A 20715-nucleotide genomic window follows, 5' to 3' on the forward strand; every position below is an offset into this window, starting at 1 on the left:
GTTACTATTGTATATATCTTACTGTAACTTCACATAAACATTGCCCAGCATACAAACAAAGTATGTGCAGGGGCTGAGCCCATTATACCCAAGGTCAAGCAGGGCACTAAACAACTTTTGGGGACAGCTACCCATACCCACCAGGAAAGGGGATTTTTCGTCATTTTAAGACAAAAAGGGGAAGTTTTTAGCCATATATATGTTACTACTTTTCACACTTATTAATATTGTTTTCAATAATTATGTCTCCCCCAGGAGACATATTGTTTTTGCCCTGTCCGTCCATACGTCAGACTTCATTTCCGAGCAATAACTAGAGAACCATTTGACCTAGAACCTTCAAACTTTATAGGGTTGTAGGGCTGCTGGAGTAGACGACCCCTATTGTTTTTGGGGTCACTCTGTCAAAGGTCAAGGTCACAGGGGCCTAAACATTGAAAACCATTTCCGATCAATAACTAGAGAACCACTTGACCCAGAATGTTGAAACTTCATAGGATGATTGGTCATGAAGAGTAGATGACCCCTATGGATTTTGGGGTCAAAGGTCAAGGTCACAGGGGCCTGAACATTGAAAACCATTTCCGATCAATAACTAGAGAACCACTTGACCCAGAATGTTGAAACTTCATAGGATGATTGGTCATGAAGAGTAGATGACCCCTAATGATTTTGGGGTCACTCCATCAAAGGTCAAGGTCACAGGGGCCTGAACATGGAAAACCATTTCCGAGCAATAACTGGAGAACCATTTGACCTAGAACCTTCAAGCTTTAAAGGGTTGTAGGGCTGCTAGAGTAGACGACCCCTATTGTTTTTGGGGTCACTCTGTCAAAGGTCAAGGTCACAGGGGCCTAAACATTGAAAACCATTTCCGATCAATAACTAGAGAACCACTTGACCCAGAATGTTGAAACTTCATAGGATGATTGGTCATGAAGAGTAGATGACCCCTATTGATTTTGGGGTCAAAGGTCAAGGTCACAGGGGCCTGAACATTGAAAACCATTTCCGATCAATAACTAGAGAACCACTTGACCCAGAATGTTGAAACTTCATAGGATGATTGGTCATGAAGAGTAGATGACCCCTATTGATTTTGGGGTCACTCCATCAAAGGTCAAGGTCACAGGGGCCTGAACATGGAAAACCATTTCCGATCAATAACTGGAGAACCACTTGACCCAGAATGTTGAAACTTCATAGGATGATTGTGCATGCAAAGTAGATGACCCCTATCGATTTTGGGGTCACTCCATTAAAGGTCAAGGTCACGGGCCTGAACATTGAAAACCATTTCAGGTCAGTAACTTGAGAACCACTTGACCCAGAATGTTGAAACTTAATAGGATGATTGGTCATGCAGAGTAGATGACCCCTAACGATTTTGGGGTCACTCTGTGAAAGGTCAAGGCCACAGGGGCCTGAACATTGAAAACCATTGCCGGTCAGTAACTTAAACCACTTGACCCAGAATGATGAAACTTCATAGGATGATTGGTCATGCAGAGTAGATGACCCCTATCGATTTTGGGGTCACTCCATTAAAGGTCAAGGTCACAGGGGCCTGAACATTGAAAACTATTTCAGATCAGTAACTAGAGAACCACTTGACCCAGAATGTTGAAACTTCATAGGATGATTGTTCATACAGAGTAAATGACCCCTGTTTTTTTTTGGGGTCAATCCGTTAAAGGTCAAGGTCACAGGGGCCTGAACATTGATAACCTGTTCCGATCAATAACTTGAGAACCACTTGACCCAGAATGTTGAAACTTCATAGGATGATTGAACATGCAGAGTAGATGACCCCTATTGATTTTGGAGTCAGTCAATTAAAGGTCAAGGTCACAGTGGCCTATTCATGTAAAATCATTTTTTGGAAATAACTTGAGAACCACTTGACCTACAATGTTGAAACTTAATAGGATGATTGGACATGCAGAGTAGATGACCCCTATTTATTTTGAGGTCACTTGATCAAAGGTCAAGGTCACAGGAGCCTGAACAGTGACTTGAGAACCACTAGGCCAAGAGTGTTGAAATTTAGCGGGATGACTGGACATGCCAAGTAGATGATCCCTATTGCAGCCAACCATCAGTGTCTCTTTGACTTTTGCTCCTGACCCCTATTGACTTCTTGCCTATAGGACTTTGCATTTGGGGAGACATGCGCTTTTTTACAAAAGCATTTTCTAGTTTCTAACTAATGTTACTATTTTGCTGCAGTAACCTGCCTTAGAGGCACTATAATATAACTTGAAAGAGAGTTTGTATCTAGTTGTGTCAAACAACCTTTCATTAGCGGAATTGTCTCCTTAGAAAGGGAAAAAAACATATTATTTTATGTGGGGAATGGGGCCCTTATTTGGCCCCAAAAATGGCCGAACGAGTGCCCTGTCAAGGTCACCAAGGTGTTATACTTTGGTTATTTTTAATGTTAAAGTTTTTCAGCAACCTTTGCTTTCCTGTCATATCTTTGTTACTATTGCTTACATCTTACTGTAAGTTCACATAAACATTGTCCAGCATACAACAAAGTATGTGCAGGGGCTGGGCCCATTATACCCAAAGTCAAGGTCGCAAAGTTGTTATACTTGGAATTATTTTCATGTTAAATTTTTTCGAAAATTTTGTTTATAGACATATATTTGGTACTTTAAAAGATAATGACTTGAAATTAAAAATATTTTTTTATAATCATCATCTGCATGTGTGTTTACAATCCCCATAGCTCTTATTGTATTTTTGACAGAATAATGCCCCTTTCATACTTAATGTTTTTTGTCAATCTTCACTATCTGGATATAACTTTAATGCAATATAAGATAAAGACTTGAAACTTAAAATGTATCTTTATCATCATCATCTGCATGTGTGGTAACAATCCCCATAACTCTTTATTTGTATTTTTGACCAAATTATGCCCCTTTCATACTTAACTTTTTTTAACAAACTTCGTTTTCTGGACATAACTTTGGTACTATATAAGATAATGACTTGAAACTCAAAATATATCTTAACCGTCATCATCTGCATGTGTGGTAACAATCCCAATAACTCTAATTTGTGTTCTTGACAGAATTATGCCCCTTGGTGTATCTTCCTTTTGAAGTAGAGGTCTCTTATTGAGACATATATTCATTTTACTGTCAAATTGCCGAATAGTGGAGCGCGCTGTCTTGTTCTACTTAGCAATTTTTGGTTAAGTTTTTGTATGTAAGCTGGTATCTCAGTTCCCACTGATGTGAAAGGATTGAAACTTCACACACTTGATCATTGTGATAAACTGACATGCATTGTTCAGGTTCAATAACTCTGTTTTGCTTTTTTAAAAATTATACTTCTTTTTCGATTTAGCAATTTTGATGAAGCTTTTGTATGTAAGCTGGTGTCACAGTACCCACCAATGGTCTGCTGTGATGAACTGACATTCATCGTACAGGTTCCATAACTCTGTTTTGCATTTTTACAAAATTAAGCCCCTTTTTCGACTTCTGTTTTCATTCATTTGGCAATACTGTTGAAAGTGGAGCGTTGCTGTCCTCTGATCACTTTCGTTCAGAAAATATGGAATATCAGAACTTTGTTTTTTTACAGAGAGCCAAAATATGATAGTTGTTTCATCAATAATTTTTTGTTCTACACTTTTACAAAATATGCCCCTTTTTCCACTTAAATATTCATTTAATTGACAAGACAATTGAATAGACGAGCGCTGCTGTCCTCCGACAGCTCTTGTTCTATAGGAAATGTGTTCAATGCCTTTGTTAATGAAAAGATCTATCACATATGGTTCTGTATCTTATAGGGGAAATGTGCTCAATGCCTTTGTTAATGATAGGGTCTTTCATCACTGGTCCTTTATCTAATAAGGCCTTTGTTAGTGACAAGATCTATCATCTCTGGGCCTTTCTCTAATAAAGGGGGAATGTACTCAGTGCCTTTGTTAGTGACAAGATCTATCATCTCTGGTCCTTTATCTAATAAGGGAAATGTACACAATACCTTTGTTAATGACAATGCCTGTCATCTCTGGTCCTTTATCTATTAAGGGAAATGTCGTCAATGTCTTTGGTAATGACAAGATCTATCATCTCTGGTCCTTTATCTAATAAGGGGGGAATGTACTCAATGGCTTTGTTAGTGACAAGATCTATCATCTCTGGTCCTTTATCTATTAAGGGAAATGTGCTCAATACCTTTGTTAATGACAATGTCTGTCATCTCTGGTCCTTATCTATTAAGGGAAATGTGGTCAATGTCTTTGTTAATGACAAGATCTATCACCTCTGGTCCTTTATCTAATAAGGGAAATGTGCTCAATACCTTTGTTAATGACAATGTATGTCATCTCTGGTCCTTTATCTATTAAGGGAAATGTGGTCAGTGTCTTTGTTAATGACAAGATTATCATCTCTGGTCCTTTATCTAATAAGAGGGAATGTACTCAATGGCTTTGTTAGTGACAAGATCTGTCATCTCTGGTCCTTTATCTAATAAGGGGTGAATGTACTCAATGGCTTTGTTAATGACAAGATCTATCATCTCTGGTCCTTTATCTTATAAGGGAAATGTGCTCAATACCTTTGTTAATGACAATGTCTGTCATCTCTGGTCCTTATCTATTAAGGAAAATGTGGTCAATGTCTTTATTAATGACAAGATCTATCATCTCTGGTCCTTTATCTAATAAGGGAAATGTGCTCAATACCTTTGTTAATGACAATGTCTATCATCTCTGGTCCTTCATCTATTAAGGGAAATGTGGTCAATGTCTTTGTTAATGACAAGATCTATCATCTCTGGTCCTTTATCTAATAGGGGAAATGTACTCAATACCTTTGTTAATGACAAGATCAATCATCTTTGGTCCTTTATCTATTAAGGGAAATGTACTCAATACCTTTGTTCTGCGTCCGTGGTCCGGCGTCCTTCCGTCCGTCCGTCCTTCCGTTAGCAATTTCTCGTTATCGCATCTCCTCAGAAACTACCAGGGGGATTTTGACCAAACTTTGTCAGAATGATGTATTGGTACCCTAGTTGTGTCCCCCTGAAAATCAGACTGGTTCAACAAATTTTTAGTAAGTTATGGCCCTTTGTTTATTTCTATAATTTACATAGATTTATATAGGGAAAAACTTTGAAAATCTTCTTGCCCAAAACCACAGAGCCTAGGGCTTTGATATTTGGTATGAAGCATCATCTAGTGGTCCTCTACCAAGAAGATTGAAATTATTTCCCTGGGGTCTAATATGGCCCCGCCCAGGGGTCACATGGTTTATATAGACTTATATAGGGAAAAACTTTGAAAAACCTCTTGTCCAAACCACAGGGCCTAGGGCTTTGATATTTGTATGTGACATCATCTAGTGGTCTTCTACTAAGATTGTTCAAATTATCCCCTAGGGTCAAATATGGCCCCGCCCGGGGGTCACATGGTTTACATAGACTTATATGGGAAAAACTTTGAAAATCTCTTGTCCAAACCACAAAGCCTAGGGCTTTGATATTGTAATGTGCATGCCTGGTGGTTCTCTACCAGTTTGTTATAATTATCCCCTAGGGTCAATTGCCCCGTCCTGGGTCACATGGTCATATAGACTTATATAGGGAAAAGCTTTTAAAACTTCTTGTCAATAACCTACAACATTCAAATTTGGACCACTTTTATGGTTTTAGTGGCAAGATGAACTTGACATGAGTTGACCTTGATTTGACCTAGTGACCTACTTTCACATTTCTGTAGCTACAACCTTCAAATTTGGACCACATGCATAGTTTTGTGCACTGATATAAACTTTGACCTTGACATTGACCTAGTGACCTACTTTCACATTTTTGAAGGTACAGGCTTCAAATGGACCACATGCATATTTATGTTCCGAAATGAAATTGACCGTGATTTTGACCCAGTGACCTACTTTCACATTTCTCAAGCCACAGCCTTCAAATTTGGACCACATGCATGGTTTTATGTACCGAAACAAACTTTAACCTTTACATTGACCTAGTGACCTACTTTCACATTTTTGAAGGTACAGGCTTCAAATTTGGACCACATGCATAGTTCTGTATTCCAAAATAAAATTTGACCTTGATTTTGACCTAGTGACCTACTTTCACATTTCTCAAGCTACAGCCTTCAAATGTGGACCACTTGTGTAGTTTTGTGTACCAAAATGAACTTTGACCTTAAGATTGACCTAGTGACCTACTTTCACATTTCTGTAGCTACAGGCTTCAAATTTAGACCACATGCATGTTTTGTGTACCGAAACAAACTTTGACCTTTACATTGACCTAGTGACCTACTTTCACATTTGTCAAGCTACAGCCTTCAAATTTGGACCACTTGCGTAGTTTTGTGTACCGAAATGAACTTTGACCTTAAGATTGACCTAGTGACCTACTTTCACATTTCTGTAGCTTCAGGCTTCAAATTTAGACCACATGAATAGGATTGTGTACCGAAACAAACTTTGACCTTGACATTGACCTAATGACCTACTTTCACATTTTTGAAGGTATAGGCTTCAATTTTGGACTACATTTATAGATTTGTTTCTGAAGTGAAATTTGACCTTGATTTTGACTTAGTGACCTACTTTCACATTTCTCAAGCTACAGCCTTCAAATTTGGACCACTTGCATAGTTTTGTGTACCGAATTAAACTTTGACCTTAAGATTGATCTAGTGACCTACTTTCACATTTCTCAAGCTACAGCTTTCGAATTAGGACCACATGCACAGTGTTGTGTACGGAAATGAAATTTGACCTTGAGCTAGTCAGTAAGTCTTGAAATTTGGAACACTCAAAAATGGCACATTGGTGGGCGCCAAGATCACTCTGTGATCTCTTGTTAATGACAAGATCTATCATCTTTGGTCCTTTATCTATTAAGGGAAATGTACTCAATAACTTTGTTAATGACAAGATCTGTCATCTCCGGTCCTTTATCTATTAAGGGAAATGTACTCAATAACTTTGTTAATGACAAGATCTTTCATCTCCGGTCCTTTATCTATTAAGGGAAATGTACTCAATGCCTTTGTTAATGACAAGATCTGTCATCTCTGGTCCTTTATCTATTAAGGGAAATGTGGTCAATGTCTTTGTTAATGACAAGACCTGTCATCTCTGGTCCTTTATCTGATAAGGGAAATGTGCTCAATACCTTTGTTAATGACAATGTCTGTCATCTCTGGTCCTTTATCTAATAAGGGAAATCTGGTCAATGCCTTTGTTAATGACAAGATCTATCACCTCTGGTTCGTTATCTAATAAGGGAAATGTGCTCAATACCTTTGTTAATGACAATGTCTGTCATCTCTGGTCCTTTATCTATTAAGGGAAATGTGGTCAATGTCTTTGTTAATGACAAGATCTATCATCTCTGGTCCTTTATCTAATAAGGGGGGAATGTACTCAATGGCTTTGTTTAGTGACAAGATCTATCATCTCTGGTCCTTCATATAATAAGGGAAATGTACTCAATACCTTTGTTAATGACAATGTCTGTCATCTCTGGTCCTTTATCTATTAAGGGAAATGTGGTCAATGTCTTTGGTAATGACAAGATCTATCATCTCTGGTCCTTTATCTAATAAGGGAATTGTGCTCAATACCTTTGTTAATGACACTGTCTGTCATCTCTGGTCCTTTATCTATTAAGGGAAATGTGGTCAATGTATTTGGTAATGACAAGATCTATCATCTCTGGTCTTTCATATAATAAGGGAAATGTACTCAATACCTTTGTTAATGACAATGTCTGTCATCTCTGGTCCTTTATCTATTAAGGGAAATGTGGTCAATGTCTTCGTTAGTGACAGGATCTATCATCTCTGGTCCTTTATCTATTAAGGGAAATGTGCTCAATACCTTTGTTAATGACAAGATCTATCATCTCTGGTCCTTTATCTAATAAGGGGGGGATGTACTCAATGGCTTTGTTAGTGACAAGATCTATCATCTCTGGTCCTTTATCTAATAAGGGAAATGTGCTCAATATCTTTGATAATGACAATGTCTGTCATCTCTGGTCCTTTATCTATTAAGGGAAATGTGGTCAATGTCTTTGTTAATGACAAGATCTATCATCTCTGGTCCTTCATATAATAAGGGAAATGTACTCAATACCTTTGTTAATGACAATGTCTGTCATCTCTGGTCCTTTATCTATTAAGGGAAATGTGCTCAATACCTTTTTAATGACAATATCTGTCATCTCTGGTCCTTATCTATTAGGGTAAATGTGGTCAATGTCTTTATTAATGACAAGTTCTGTCATCTCTGGTCCTTTATCTAATAAGGGTAATGTGCTCAATACCTTTGTTAATGACAATATCTGTCATCTCTGGTCCTTATCTATTAAGGGAAATGTGGTCAGTGTCTTTATTAATGACAAGATCTATCATCTCTGGTCCTTTATCTGATAAGGGAAATGTGCTCAATACATTTGTTAATGACAATATCTGTCATCTCTGGTCCTTATCTGTTAAGGGAAATGTTGTCAATGTCTTTATTAATGACAAGATCTATCATCTCTGGTCCTTTATCTAATAAGGGAAATGTGGTCAATGCCTTTGTTAATGACAATGTCTGTCATATCTGGTCCTTTATCTATTAAGGGAAATGTGGTCAATACCTTTGTTAATGACAAGATCTATCATCTCTTGTCCTTTACTTATTAAGGGAAATGTGGTCAATGTCTTTGTTAATGACAAGATCTGTCATCTCTGGTCCTTTATCTAATAAGGGGGAAATGTGGTCAATGTCTTTGTTAATGACAAGATCTATCATCTCTGGTCCTTTATCTGATAAGGGAAATGTGCTCAATACGTTTGTTAATGACAATGTCTGTCATCTCTGGTCCTTTATCTATTAAGGGAAATGTGGTCAATGTCTTTGTTAATGACAAGATCTATCATCTCTGGTCCTTTATCTAATAAGGGAAATGTGCTCAATACGTTTGTTAATGACAATGTCTGTCATCTCTGGTCCTTTATCTATTAAGGGAAATGTGGTCAATGTGTTTGTTAATGACAAGATCTATCATCTCTGGTCCTTTATCTAATAAGGGGGGAATGTACTCAATGGCTTTGTTAGTGACAAGATCTATCATCTCTGGTCCTTTATCTAATAAGGGAAATGTGCTCAATACCTTTGTTAATGACAAGATCTGTCATCTCTGGTCCTTTATCTATTAAGGGATATGTGGTCAATGTCTTTGTTAATGACAAGATCAATCATCTCTGGTCCTTTATCTTATAAGGGAATTGTGCTCAATACCTTTGTTAATGACAGTGTCTGTCATCTCTGGTCCTTTATCTATTAAGGGAAATGTGGCCAGTGTCTTTGGTAATGACAAGATCTATCATCTCTGGTCCTTTATCTAATAAGGGAATGTACTCAATGCCTTTGTTAATGACAAGGTCTATCATCTTTGGTCCTTTATCTAATAAGGGAAATGTGGTCAGTGGCTTTGTTAGTGACAAGATCTATCATCTCTGGTCCTTTATTTAATATGGGAAATGTACTCAATACCTTTGTTAATGACAAGATCTGTCATCTCTGGTCCTTTACCTAATAAGGGGGGAATGTATTCAATGGCTTTGTTAGTCACAAGATCTGTCATCTCTGGTCCTTTATCTAATAAGGGGAATGTACTCAATGCCTTTGTTAATGACAATGTCTGTCATCTCTGGTCCTTTATCTAATAAGGGGGGAATGTACTCAATGGCTTTGTTAGTGACAAGATTTATCATCTCTGGTCCTTTATCTAATAAGGGGGGAATGTACTCAATGCCTTTGTTAATGGCAAGGTCTATCATGTCTGGTCCTTTATCTAATAAGGGAAATGTGGTCAATGGCTTTGTTAGTGACAAGAGCTTTCATATCTGGTCCTTTATCTAATAAGGGGGAAGTGTGGTCAATGTCTTTGTTAATGACAATGTCTGTCATCTCTGGTCCTTTATCTAATAAGGGAAATATGCTCAGTGGCTTTGTTAATGACAAGGTCTATCATCTCTGGTCCTTTATCTAATAAGGGGGAAATGTGTGGTTCTTAAACCTGTATATGTTCAATGTTTGTTATTATTGAGAAGATTTGCCATGACCATTTTCGAATCTTATATGGAAAATATGCTCTGTACTATTGTTAGTGGGGAGATCTAGCATCACTGGTTCTTTCCGGTAATCTCTTAGGAGAAATGTAATTAATGCTGTTGTAAGTGACAAGATCTGCCCATCTCTGGTCCAGTATCGTATAAGGGAAATGTTATTGACAATTTAAGGTCAATCATCGCTTTGTCTTGAATATTATTTGATTATTAGGCAAATATGGTCAATGTTGTTGTTAGGCACAAGATCTGTCATCACTGGTTTTGAATTATATAATAAGGGGAAATATGCTCACTGACTAAGTGACAAGGGTGTCATCACTAGTTAATCTTGTAGAGGAAATGTGCTCAGAGACATTGATAGTGAAAAGGTTTGTAATTACTGGTTCTGAATCTTATAGGGGAAATGTGCTTAGAGACATCATTAGTGAAAAAGGTTTGTAATCACTGGTTCTGAATCTTAAGGGAAAATCTAGTCAGTGTCATTATAAGTGACAAGATTTGTCCTCTTGAACTGCTTACTATGTACCTTATAGCGGGTTAACTCTGCGGATTTTTATTTCTGCTTATTCTGTGGGTCGAGGCTGTCACAAAGAAATAGATTTCGAACATTTAAACTATCAGCAGTCTTTTTGTGCCCCCCCCATCGGTGGTGGGGGCATATAGATTTGGTCTTGTCGGTGAATCCATCCGTCCGTCCGTCCGTAGTTCGTGACGCGCCTAGCTCGAAAAGTATTTGATATAAATTGATGAAACCTTGCATGAGTCTTTATCATGATATGAACTTGAGCACCTCCTATCTTTCATCTGGCTCCGCCCCCTATTTTCAGAGTTTTGCCCCTGAAATAGTCAAAAATGCACATCTTCACCTTGTGACATGCCTAGCTCAAAAAGTATTTGATATAGATTCATGAAACCTTGCATGAGTCTTAATCATGATATGAACTTGCGCACCTCCTAGTTTTCATCTGACTCCGCCCCCTATTTTCAGAGTTATCGCCCCTGAAATAGACAAAAATGCACATTTTCACCTTGTGACATGCCTAGCTCAAAAAGTATTTGATATAAATTCATGAAACCTTGCATGAGTCTTAATCATGATATGAACTTGCGCACCTCCTATTTTTCTTTTGGGTCCGCCCCCTATTTTTAGAGTTATGGCCCCTGAAATAGTCAAAATGTACATTTTCACCTTGTGAAGCACCTAGCTCAAAAACTGTTCAATATAAATGGTTGAAAACTTGCATAAGTCTTAATTATGATATTAACTTGCACACCTCTAATTGTTTGGCTGGCTCCACCCCCGATTTTTTAAAGTTATGGCCCCTGAAATAGCAAAAATATGCACTTTTTCACCTAATTATGTGCTTAGCTCAAAAAGTATTAGATGTAAATTCAGGAAACCTTGCTGGAGTCTTTATCGTGATGTGACCTTGCACACTTGGCATTCTTCTTGAGGATCTTAGCTCTTATTACAGAGTTATGGCCCTTGAAATAGCCAAAATAGTGGATTTTTTGTTTGTGATGCTCATAGCTCAAAAAGTATATGGCCTAGAATAATGAATACTTTTCATAAAATGTTTGTTGAGGCTATACCCTCAAACTGAGACTGAAAACATTATTGCCCCTTATTTGTGACAAATGTACAAGTGGGGGGCACACCCTGTGTCCTACTGACATATTCTAGTTTGATGCAGAAATAAACTTTGAAATTTCACTTAATATAATGACCCGTTACCTTTATCTCACGAGTTTTTCGTCTGCTGTCAAGTTATTCACACCGTATCAATTGTGGTTGATTGCTTTTGTTATTGTATCAATCTATTTTCTATGAATGAATGGTTACTGTTTCGGGCGTGTAATCTTTACAAGTGTATATCACAAAACAGGCTAGGTTTATGAGAAGCCAACTTCACTGTCCTAGATACCGACCTAGATAATGCCATCGGGACATAACTGACGAGAACGATATGCATTTGAGTTGTTGTGCCCCCCCAACCCCCCATGAGTGGTGGGGGCATATAGATTTGGTCTTGTCCGTGCATCCGTGCGTGCATCCGTCCGTCCGAGCTCACATTTGCATACTTAGGTGGCTATAGGAACAATAGGTAACTGTACTTTTTCTTTGATGTCATTCATTCCGTAAGGCTTTTATGTGGCTATTTTTCTCTTTCGTGGCTAAAAGAACAATAGAGAGAACAAAAGAGTAGCCACATAAGTATCCATATGTAGGAACTTCCGTCCTTCCGTCCGTCCGAAGTTCGTGACGTGCCTAGCTCGAAAAGTATTTGATACAAATTGATGAAACCTTGCATGAGTGTTTATCATGATATGAACTTGCGCACCTCCTATTTTTCGTTTGGCTCCGCCCCCTATTTTCAGAGTTATGGCCCCTGAAATAGTCAAAAATGCACATTTTCACCTTGTGACACGCCTAGCTCAAAAAGTATTTGATATAGATACATGAAACCTTGCATGAGTCTTGATTATGATATGAACTTGCGCACCTCCTATTTTTCATCTGGCTTTGCCCCCTATTTTAAGAGTTATGGCCCCTGAAATAGTAAAAAATGCACATTTTCACCTTGTGACACGCCTAGCTCAAAAAGTGTTTGATATAGATTCATGAAACTTTGTATGAGTCTTAATCATGATATGAACTTGCGCACCTCCTATTTTTCATTTGGGTCGGTCCCTATTTTCAGACTTATGGCCCCTGAAATAGTCAAAAATGCACATTTTCACCTTGTGACATGCCTAGCTCAAAAAGTATTTGATATAGCTTCATGAAAAACTTGTATGAGTCTTAATCATGATATGAACTTGCGCACCTCCTATTTTTCATTTGGGTCCGCCCCCTATTTTTAGAGTTATGGCCCCTGAAATAGTCAAAAATACACATTTTCACCTTGTGATGCACCTAGCTCAAAAACTATTTAATATAAATGGTTGAAAAGTTGCATAAGTCTTTATCATGATATACACTTGCACACATCTAATTTTTTGGCTGGCTCCACCCCCTATTTTTAAAGTTATGGCCCCTGAAATAGTAAAAAAACACACTTTTTCACCTAATTATGTGCCTAGCTCAAAAAGTATCAGATGTAAATTCAGGAAACCTTGCTGGAGTCTTTATCTTGATGTGAACTTGCACACTTGGCATTCCTCTTGAGAATCTTAGCTCTTATTACAGAGTTATGGCCCTTGAAATAGCCAAAATAGTGCATTTTTTGTTTGTAATGCTCATAGCTCAAAAAGTAAAAGGCCTAGAATAATGAATCCTTTTCATAAAATGATTGTTGAGGCTATACCCCATTAAGACTGCAAACATTTGAATTATTGGCCCTCATTTATGACAAGTGTACCAGTGGGGGGGGGCACACCCTGTGTCCTACAGACACATTCTAGTTAATTATGACGTAGTCAATGCGTTAGCTATTTCCCATGCGCAGAATTTACTTCCAGTTTATGCAAACTGCAAAAATTCAATCCTGCTTTTCTCAAATGTTGCAGAAATAAAAAACGCAGAAATAAACTAGGCCCATTTTAGGACAAAAGCGCAGAATTTTTTGCCCGCAGAATTAACCCACTATACGGGGGCCTCTATGGCCGAGTGGTTAAGGTCGCTGACTTCAAATCACTTGCCCCTCACCGATGTGGGTTCTAGCCTCACTCGGAGCATTGAATTCTTCATGTGAGGAAGCCATCCAGCTGGCTTACGGAAGGTCGGTGGTTCTACCCAGGTGCCCGCCCGTGATGAAATAATGCACGGAGGGGCACCTTGGGTCTTCCTCCACCATCAAAGCTGGAAAGTCGCCATATGACCTGTCATCATTGTGTATGTGCGATGTTAAACCCAACAAAATAAAATAAATAAATAACCCACTATACAGTATACTGACTATGTTATAAGCTAAAACAGCCTGGTTTTGGTACATTATGTGTTATCAATAAATATTACCTAATTCAAATATGCAGTAAACACCTTCCCCTTTAAAGTTGGAGATAACATTAGTTTATCTATTGAAGTAGTAGAATACTGGAGTGTATTGTTTGTTAATGTGATTTGTTATCAGTCATTTTACACTTCCTTCAATACTTTCATTTTTCATTTGCTTATTTCAGATTTATATTATCTGTTGGTCTTTAAGTAGTTATTTAAGATATATCTGAAATGAAGCTTGAAAAGTCTGGGTGCTTTTGATGTTTCCAAAACAGATACTGTTTCAAAATAGATGTAGTGTGATTTCGATACATATATTTTAATGTAAACATTTAGCACAAAATACATCTCAAAATAGTACTTTATATGAAACGTTCTATTCTTTTGCAGAAAACACTCTGATTACAAACAGCTTCTCCGGCAGACTTGACCAACTTCCTGTGCAACAACAAGCAGTGCGTCAAAAACACAATTACACAACTCTTGGAAGTACAGAAAGATTTACTGAAAACTTTACAACATTTGGAAATGTTAATGGACAGAATGTTGAACCCCTTATTATTCCTGTGGATAAATTAGATGATTTTTCAAGTAGCACAAACCCTTCAAGTACAAGGTCAAATGGTGGCTCTAGTTCTGTAAGGTCAAGAAGGTCACAGGGTTCAAGGTCACCAGTATCACAATCTTCAGGTGGTCATTCAGAATCAGCAAGGTCAGAGACTGTTGAGAGCCAAGATCTGGGCAATTCACCAAGGTCTCAAACCTCCACAGTAAGTGACCTTGAGACAGACCTTGTAAACCCTGACCACATTCATTTATAGACTTTCACAAAATATGCTGGTATTTTCTCTGTATTTTTGTGTGTTATTTGGTCTTCAAGATGTTATTGTCCCCTTTTTAGCTCACCGGAGCCAAAGGCTCGGGTGAGCTATTGTGATTGCTCACCGTCCGTCCGCTGTCCATCATCCACCCACACTTTCCTTTAAACAACATCTCCTCCTTAACCATCAGGCCAATTTTGATGAAACTTCACAGGGATGTTCCTTGGATGGTCTTCTTTAAAAAATTATTCAAAGAATTGAATTCCATGTAGAACTCTGGTTGCCATGGCAACTGAAAGGAAAAACTTTAAAAATCTTCTTGTCCAAAACCACAGGTCATAGGGCTTTTATATTTGGTATTTAGCATAATCTAGTGGTCCTCTACCAAGTTTGTTTAAATCATTCCCCTAGGGTCAAATATGGCCCCACCCTGGGGGTCACATGGTTTACATAGACTTATATAGGGAAAACTTTGAAAATCTTCTTGTCCAAAACCACAAGGCATAGAGCCTCAATATTTGGCCTGTGACATCATCTAATGGTCCTCTATAAAGATTGTTCAAATTATGCCCCAGGGGTGAAAAGAGGCCCGGTCCCAGGGGTCCCAAGTTTTACATAGACTTATATAGGAAAAAACTTAAAAAATCTTCTTGTCTGAAACCAAAAGACCTAGGCCTTTGATATTTGGTATGTAGCATTGCCTTTTGGTTCCCTACCAAAATTGTTCATATTATGCCTCTGGGATGAAAAGAGGCCCTGCCCAAGGGGTCTCAAGTTTTACATAGACTTAAATAGGAAACATTTTTAAAAATCTTGTCTGAAACCACAAGACTTAGGCCTTTGATGTTTGGTTTGTAGCATTGCCTTGTGGTTCTCTACCGAGATGGTTCAAATTATGCTCCTGAGGTGAAAAGAGGCCCCGCCCCAGGGGTCCCAAGTTTTACATAGACTTACATATGGGAAAAAAAAATCTTCTCTGAAAGTGCAAGGCCTAGGCTTTTGATTTTTGGTATGTTGCATTTTACCAAGATTGTTCAAATTACGCCTCTGAGGTAAAAAGAGACCCTTCCCTGGGGGTCCCAAGTTTACATAGACTTGCATAGGAAAAAATTTTCAAAATCTTTTTGACTGAAAGTTCAAGGCCTAGGCTTTTGAGATTCATTATGTAGCATTGCCTAGTGGCTCTCTAACAAGACTGTTTAAATTATGCCCCTGGGGTGAAAAGAGGCCCAGCCCCGAGGGTCACATAGTTTTTATATGAGTTATATAGGAAAAAATACTTCAAAAATTATCTGATCATATTTCCTAGACTGTTTAATTATAATTACCTTATGACCCCAAGTAATTAGGGGCCACTTGACTGTAATTTTGACCTACTGACCTACTTTATTGTTTTTTAAGATACAGCCTTAAAATTTGGATGACATGTACAGTTTTGCACACCGATCTTAAAACTGATTTTCAGTGACATTGAATGTGATCTACTGACCTACTTTCTTGTTTTTTAAGATACAGCTTTGAAATTTGGATGACATGTATAGTTTTGCATGCCGATCTTTAAACAGACTTTCAATGACCATCAATGTGACCTACTGACCTACTTTCTTATTTTCTAAGCTACAGCAAAAGGATTTGGACCACCTGTAATATTTTTTTACAGATTTCAAAAGTAATCTTGCATAATCTTTACCTTGACCCACTCTCCTAATTTTCTTGTTTTTTAAAGCTTTAGCTAAGAAATCTGTTCAAGCAAACAACTCTACTCCGGTGAGCAATATAGGGCCATCATGACCCTCTTGTTTAAGTGTGTGTAGTAGCTGACTATTTTAGTTTTTGCCAGTTTTTTGCCTCAATCTATACAAACTGTATAAATCCACCATAATTATGTTACATTTTTGACATTGTTACATTTAGGCACAATAAATAAATCAGATGTAATTAGAAGTACTGTGTTGGGTTTTGTGTGTATATCAATTTAGGTGAAAACATTTTAATCCTTTGTTAACACTACAATTATTTATGTAAATATGCTGGTGTATATAATTTTCACCTCAACCAGAGCACAAGGCTATTGTAATCACTTATCATTTGTTGTCAGTTGTCCATCTGATGTCCGTCTGTCAATGTAAACATTTTCTTCAAACAACATCTCCCGAAAACATTTTGATTCATCAAAAAAACAACCATCTGACCTAAAATTTAAAAGATCTTCAGACAACTGCTGGCTTGATTTCAAGATAATTTCCCCAAAATGACCCTTGTGTGTAGGGGTGTAACGATACATCGAACTATCGATGCATTGCGATACTAAGTGTCCCGATAGCATGCATCGATAGAAAAGTCACGATCCAGTAACAATCGCCGATAGTTCCTTCAACAATCGATAGTTTCGATAGTTTTGAAATTTTAGTAAATACAGAAATAATTTATAATTTATAAACCAAGAAACAGAGGCAGCTTTCATTTGCGCCTCCGAAAATGTTTACGTCTCCATTACAATAATTACCCTCATGGAATTTAACTACCATAAAGGACTGACAAGTCTGGAGATAATTAATAAATTTTGTTTCTTAGAAACTTTGATTAAATATATTGAAATAACCTGTTAATCTTAGATGAGAAAATGTACTATGGACATGGAGAAAGAAGGATACTTGTATTATACAGCAAACTGTTCGGTAGGGCCCTTCATTTAGTGCTGGTACACCTTAAACCGATACGTTAATTTTCATCTTTTTCGATGCTTTGGGTTATTAAACATGTTGACACTCGCAACAAAATGGCCGATTCGTTTGAGTATACCTTGCATAGGTTTATTGTTTTACTTATTGTTCCAAAGCCGAGGAAGTCAAGAAATATTTAATGTTAGAATTATTTCTGTCCGTTTCATTTATACAAACATCTCAATGTGTGTAAACAGCAATTATAAACAGTGCCGTCTCTTACACTGTGTAACAATGCCAGTTGGTAGCTTTACTGTATAAAATAGGATGGCCGATAACTATTGCAATAGTATCGCCATAGTAACCTGCAATAGAATAGTATCGCAATAGTTTTTAAGCAATATCAATAGTATTGCAATAGTCAAAATTGGCCTCAATAGTCACCCCTACTTGTGTTCCACTCTAACAATATTATTCAAATTATTTTTGTCAAAAAACTTGGCTTTTCTTGTATGTTTATACAATGAAGCATCGTTTGCACCAGCATCAGTGACCAGGGCTGCCTTAGTAAATCCATCCTTTTGCTTACATTTTTTTGTTATCTAGACTATAGAGCTATTGCACTCGCCCATTCATCAGTGTCAGCAATCTGATTTGTAAGTTTTTGTATGTCAGTAGGTATCTCAGTAACCATCAGTAACTAAACTCTGTTTAGCATTTTTACAAAATTATGCCCCCTTTTTCTACTTTTATATATATTCAACTTCCTTTAGTTAGAGGCTTTCGAGTAGTCAAATGTTGCAGTCCTCTGTCAGCTCTTTTTTGGATTGCTCTTAATTTTGGATAAATTAAGCACTTTGCACATCCCCATGTGACTTCAAGTATTTAAAATATAGTGAAAAATTTTAAAGAATAATTTGACCTTTTCTTTAACAGTTAAAGTATTTCTGATTGATCATAAAAACTTGGCCACCAGAGTTAAAAATAGATATTGTTTTGGTAAACTACTGAACAGATTTTGAAACATTTTCACAGAAATGTTTCTTGCAAAGCCCTCTAGTGAAAATGTCTTGCTTTGTCAAAAACACTTGGGTACTGGGTGCTGGTTTTCTATATATGGCTCCACAAAATACTTCTCTGAACCTGCAGGCCAGTTTTCAAAGAAACTTGGTTAAATGTTTCTTAGATAACTCACTAGCAGAATTTTTATCTTATTTGAGCACTGTGAAGCTGGTGAGCTATCTTGGGCCATCATGGCCCTGGATGGCCCTCTTGAATGTGGATTCAGAGCAGTCAGTTTAATATACAGAGAAAAAAAATATTTCAAGAATTTCAGATATTACTTGTTTGTTGCTCCTACATCTATTTTCTTATGTACATGTTTAAGAGCTTCTTAAAATTCTAATATATGATTAACTGCTTTATATATTTTTGTATGAAAATGTAGAAATAAATAATAGACTGTAAAAGCTGTTCTTTGATTTTTATTAGCTATTATTCTAGGTAGATTGTTCAGGCGTCCATCGTCTGTCATTCAGTATCAACTTTTTAGCTCGACTTTTGGAAGAAAAAGTAGAGCTATTGCGCTCACCCAGTGTCGGCGTCACCATTGGTTAAAGTTTTTGATAAAGTTAAATATCTCTGTTACTATCAAAGCTACTGACTTGAAACTTATAATAGTTATTTACTATCAAAGTATACACTAGGAGAAACAATCTCCTTAACTCTGATTGAATTTTGATGGAGTTATGCCCCTTTTTGACTTTGAATTTTTGGTTAAAGTTTTTGATCAAGTCAAATATCTCTGTTACTATCATAGCTTTTGATTGAAACTTAAAATAGTTATTTACTATCAAAGTCTACACCAGGAGAAACAATCCCCACAACTCCGATTTGTATGTTGACAGAGTTATACCCCTTTCTAACTTAAAATTTTTGGTTAAAGTTTTTGATAAAGTCAAATATCTCTGTTACTATCAAAGCTTTTGACTTGAAACTCAAAATAGTTATCTACTATAAAAGTCTACACCAGGAGAAACAATCCCCATAACATTGTTTCAATTTTGACAGAGTTATGCCCCTTTTTAACTTGGAAGTTTTATAAGTTTTACTGGCAAAGCTCTAATTCAGAGTCAAGCACTTAGAAAAGTTGAGTGTGCTGTCTTACAGACAGCTCTTGTTACTTGAACATCTCCTCTGAAACCACTGGTCAGAATCACAACAAACTTTCTTAGTAACATCTTGACATAGACATCTTATCAATTTTCTTCAAATAGTTGTACCCCCCCCCTCCCCCGACAACAAAGTTGTAAGGGGGTCTATACTGGTTTCAGGTTGTCTGTCTGTCCGTAGATGCAATCTTGTGCGCACCATCTCTCCTCTCTCCTTATCCCCTTGACAGAATTTAATGAAACTTCACACAAGTGATGTGATCAGTACCAACAGCAGTTGTGCATAGGGCATGTTAGGTTCTTTTAGAATTTTTTTTTGCAGAGTTATGGGACTTTGTTTTTTTGTTACTATACTATATACATAGACACAATCTTGTGTGCACCATCTCTCCTCATCCCCTTGACACAATTTAATGAAACTTCACACAAGTGATCAGTACGAACAGTAGTTGTGCATGGGGCATGTTAGGTTCTTTTAGAAAAATTTTTTGCAGAGTTATGGGACTTTGTTTTTTTGTTACTATACTTTATACATAGACACAATCTTGTGCGCACCATCTCTCTTCATCCCCTTGACACAATTTAATGAAACTTCACACAAGTGATCAGTACCAACAGTAGTTGTGCATGGGGCATGTTAGGTTCTTTTAGAAAAATTTTTTGCAGAGTTATGGGACTTTGTTTTTTTGTTACTATACTATATACATAGACACAATCTTGTGTGCACCATCTCTCCTCATCCCCTTGACACAATTTAATGAAACTTCATACAAGTGATCAGTACCAACAGTAGTTGTGCATGGGGCATGTTAGGTTCTTTCAGAAAAAAAATTTGCAGAGTTATGGGACTTTGTTTTTTTGTTACTATACTATATACATAGACACAATCTTGTGCGCACCATCTCTCCTCATCCCCTTGACACAATTTAATGAAACTTCAAACAAGTGATCAGTAACAACAGTAGTTATGCATGTGGCATGTTAGGTTCTT

At 37.2% G+C, this 20715-nt stretch overlaps 1 protein-coding gene across 2 annotated transcripts in view; it reads left to right on the plus strand.

Moving 5' to 3' along the window:
- The window catches only part of LOC123529319 (LHFPL tetraspan subfamily member 3 protein-like), a 59980-nt gene extending 40958 nt beyond the window's left edge, over nucleotides 1-19022 (plus strand). Inside the window, exon 3 of one of the 2 annotated variants that reach the window (XM_045309602.2) lies at nucleotides 14460-19022. In XM_045309602.2, coding sequence (XP_045165537.1) covers nucleotides 14460-14890 — 431 coding nt within the window. In that variant the 3' untranslated portion in view covers nucleotides 14891-19022. The remainder of the gene's footprint in view (nucleotides 1-14459) is intronic. The other variant, XM_045309604.2, reaches the window with a different exon arrangement.
- The last annotated feature ends 1693 nt before the right edge of the window (nucleotides 19023-20715 follow it).

Source organism: Mercenaria mercenaria, chromosome 13, assembly GCF_021730395.1.
Source record: "Mercenaria mercenaria strain notata chromosome 13, MADL_Memer_1, whole genome shotgun sequence".
In the NCBI taxonomy this organism is placed as follows: domain Eukaryota; kingdom Metazoa; phylum Mollusca; class Bivalvia; order Venerida; family Veneridae; genus Mercenaria; species Mercenaria mercenaria.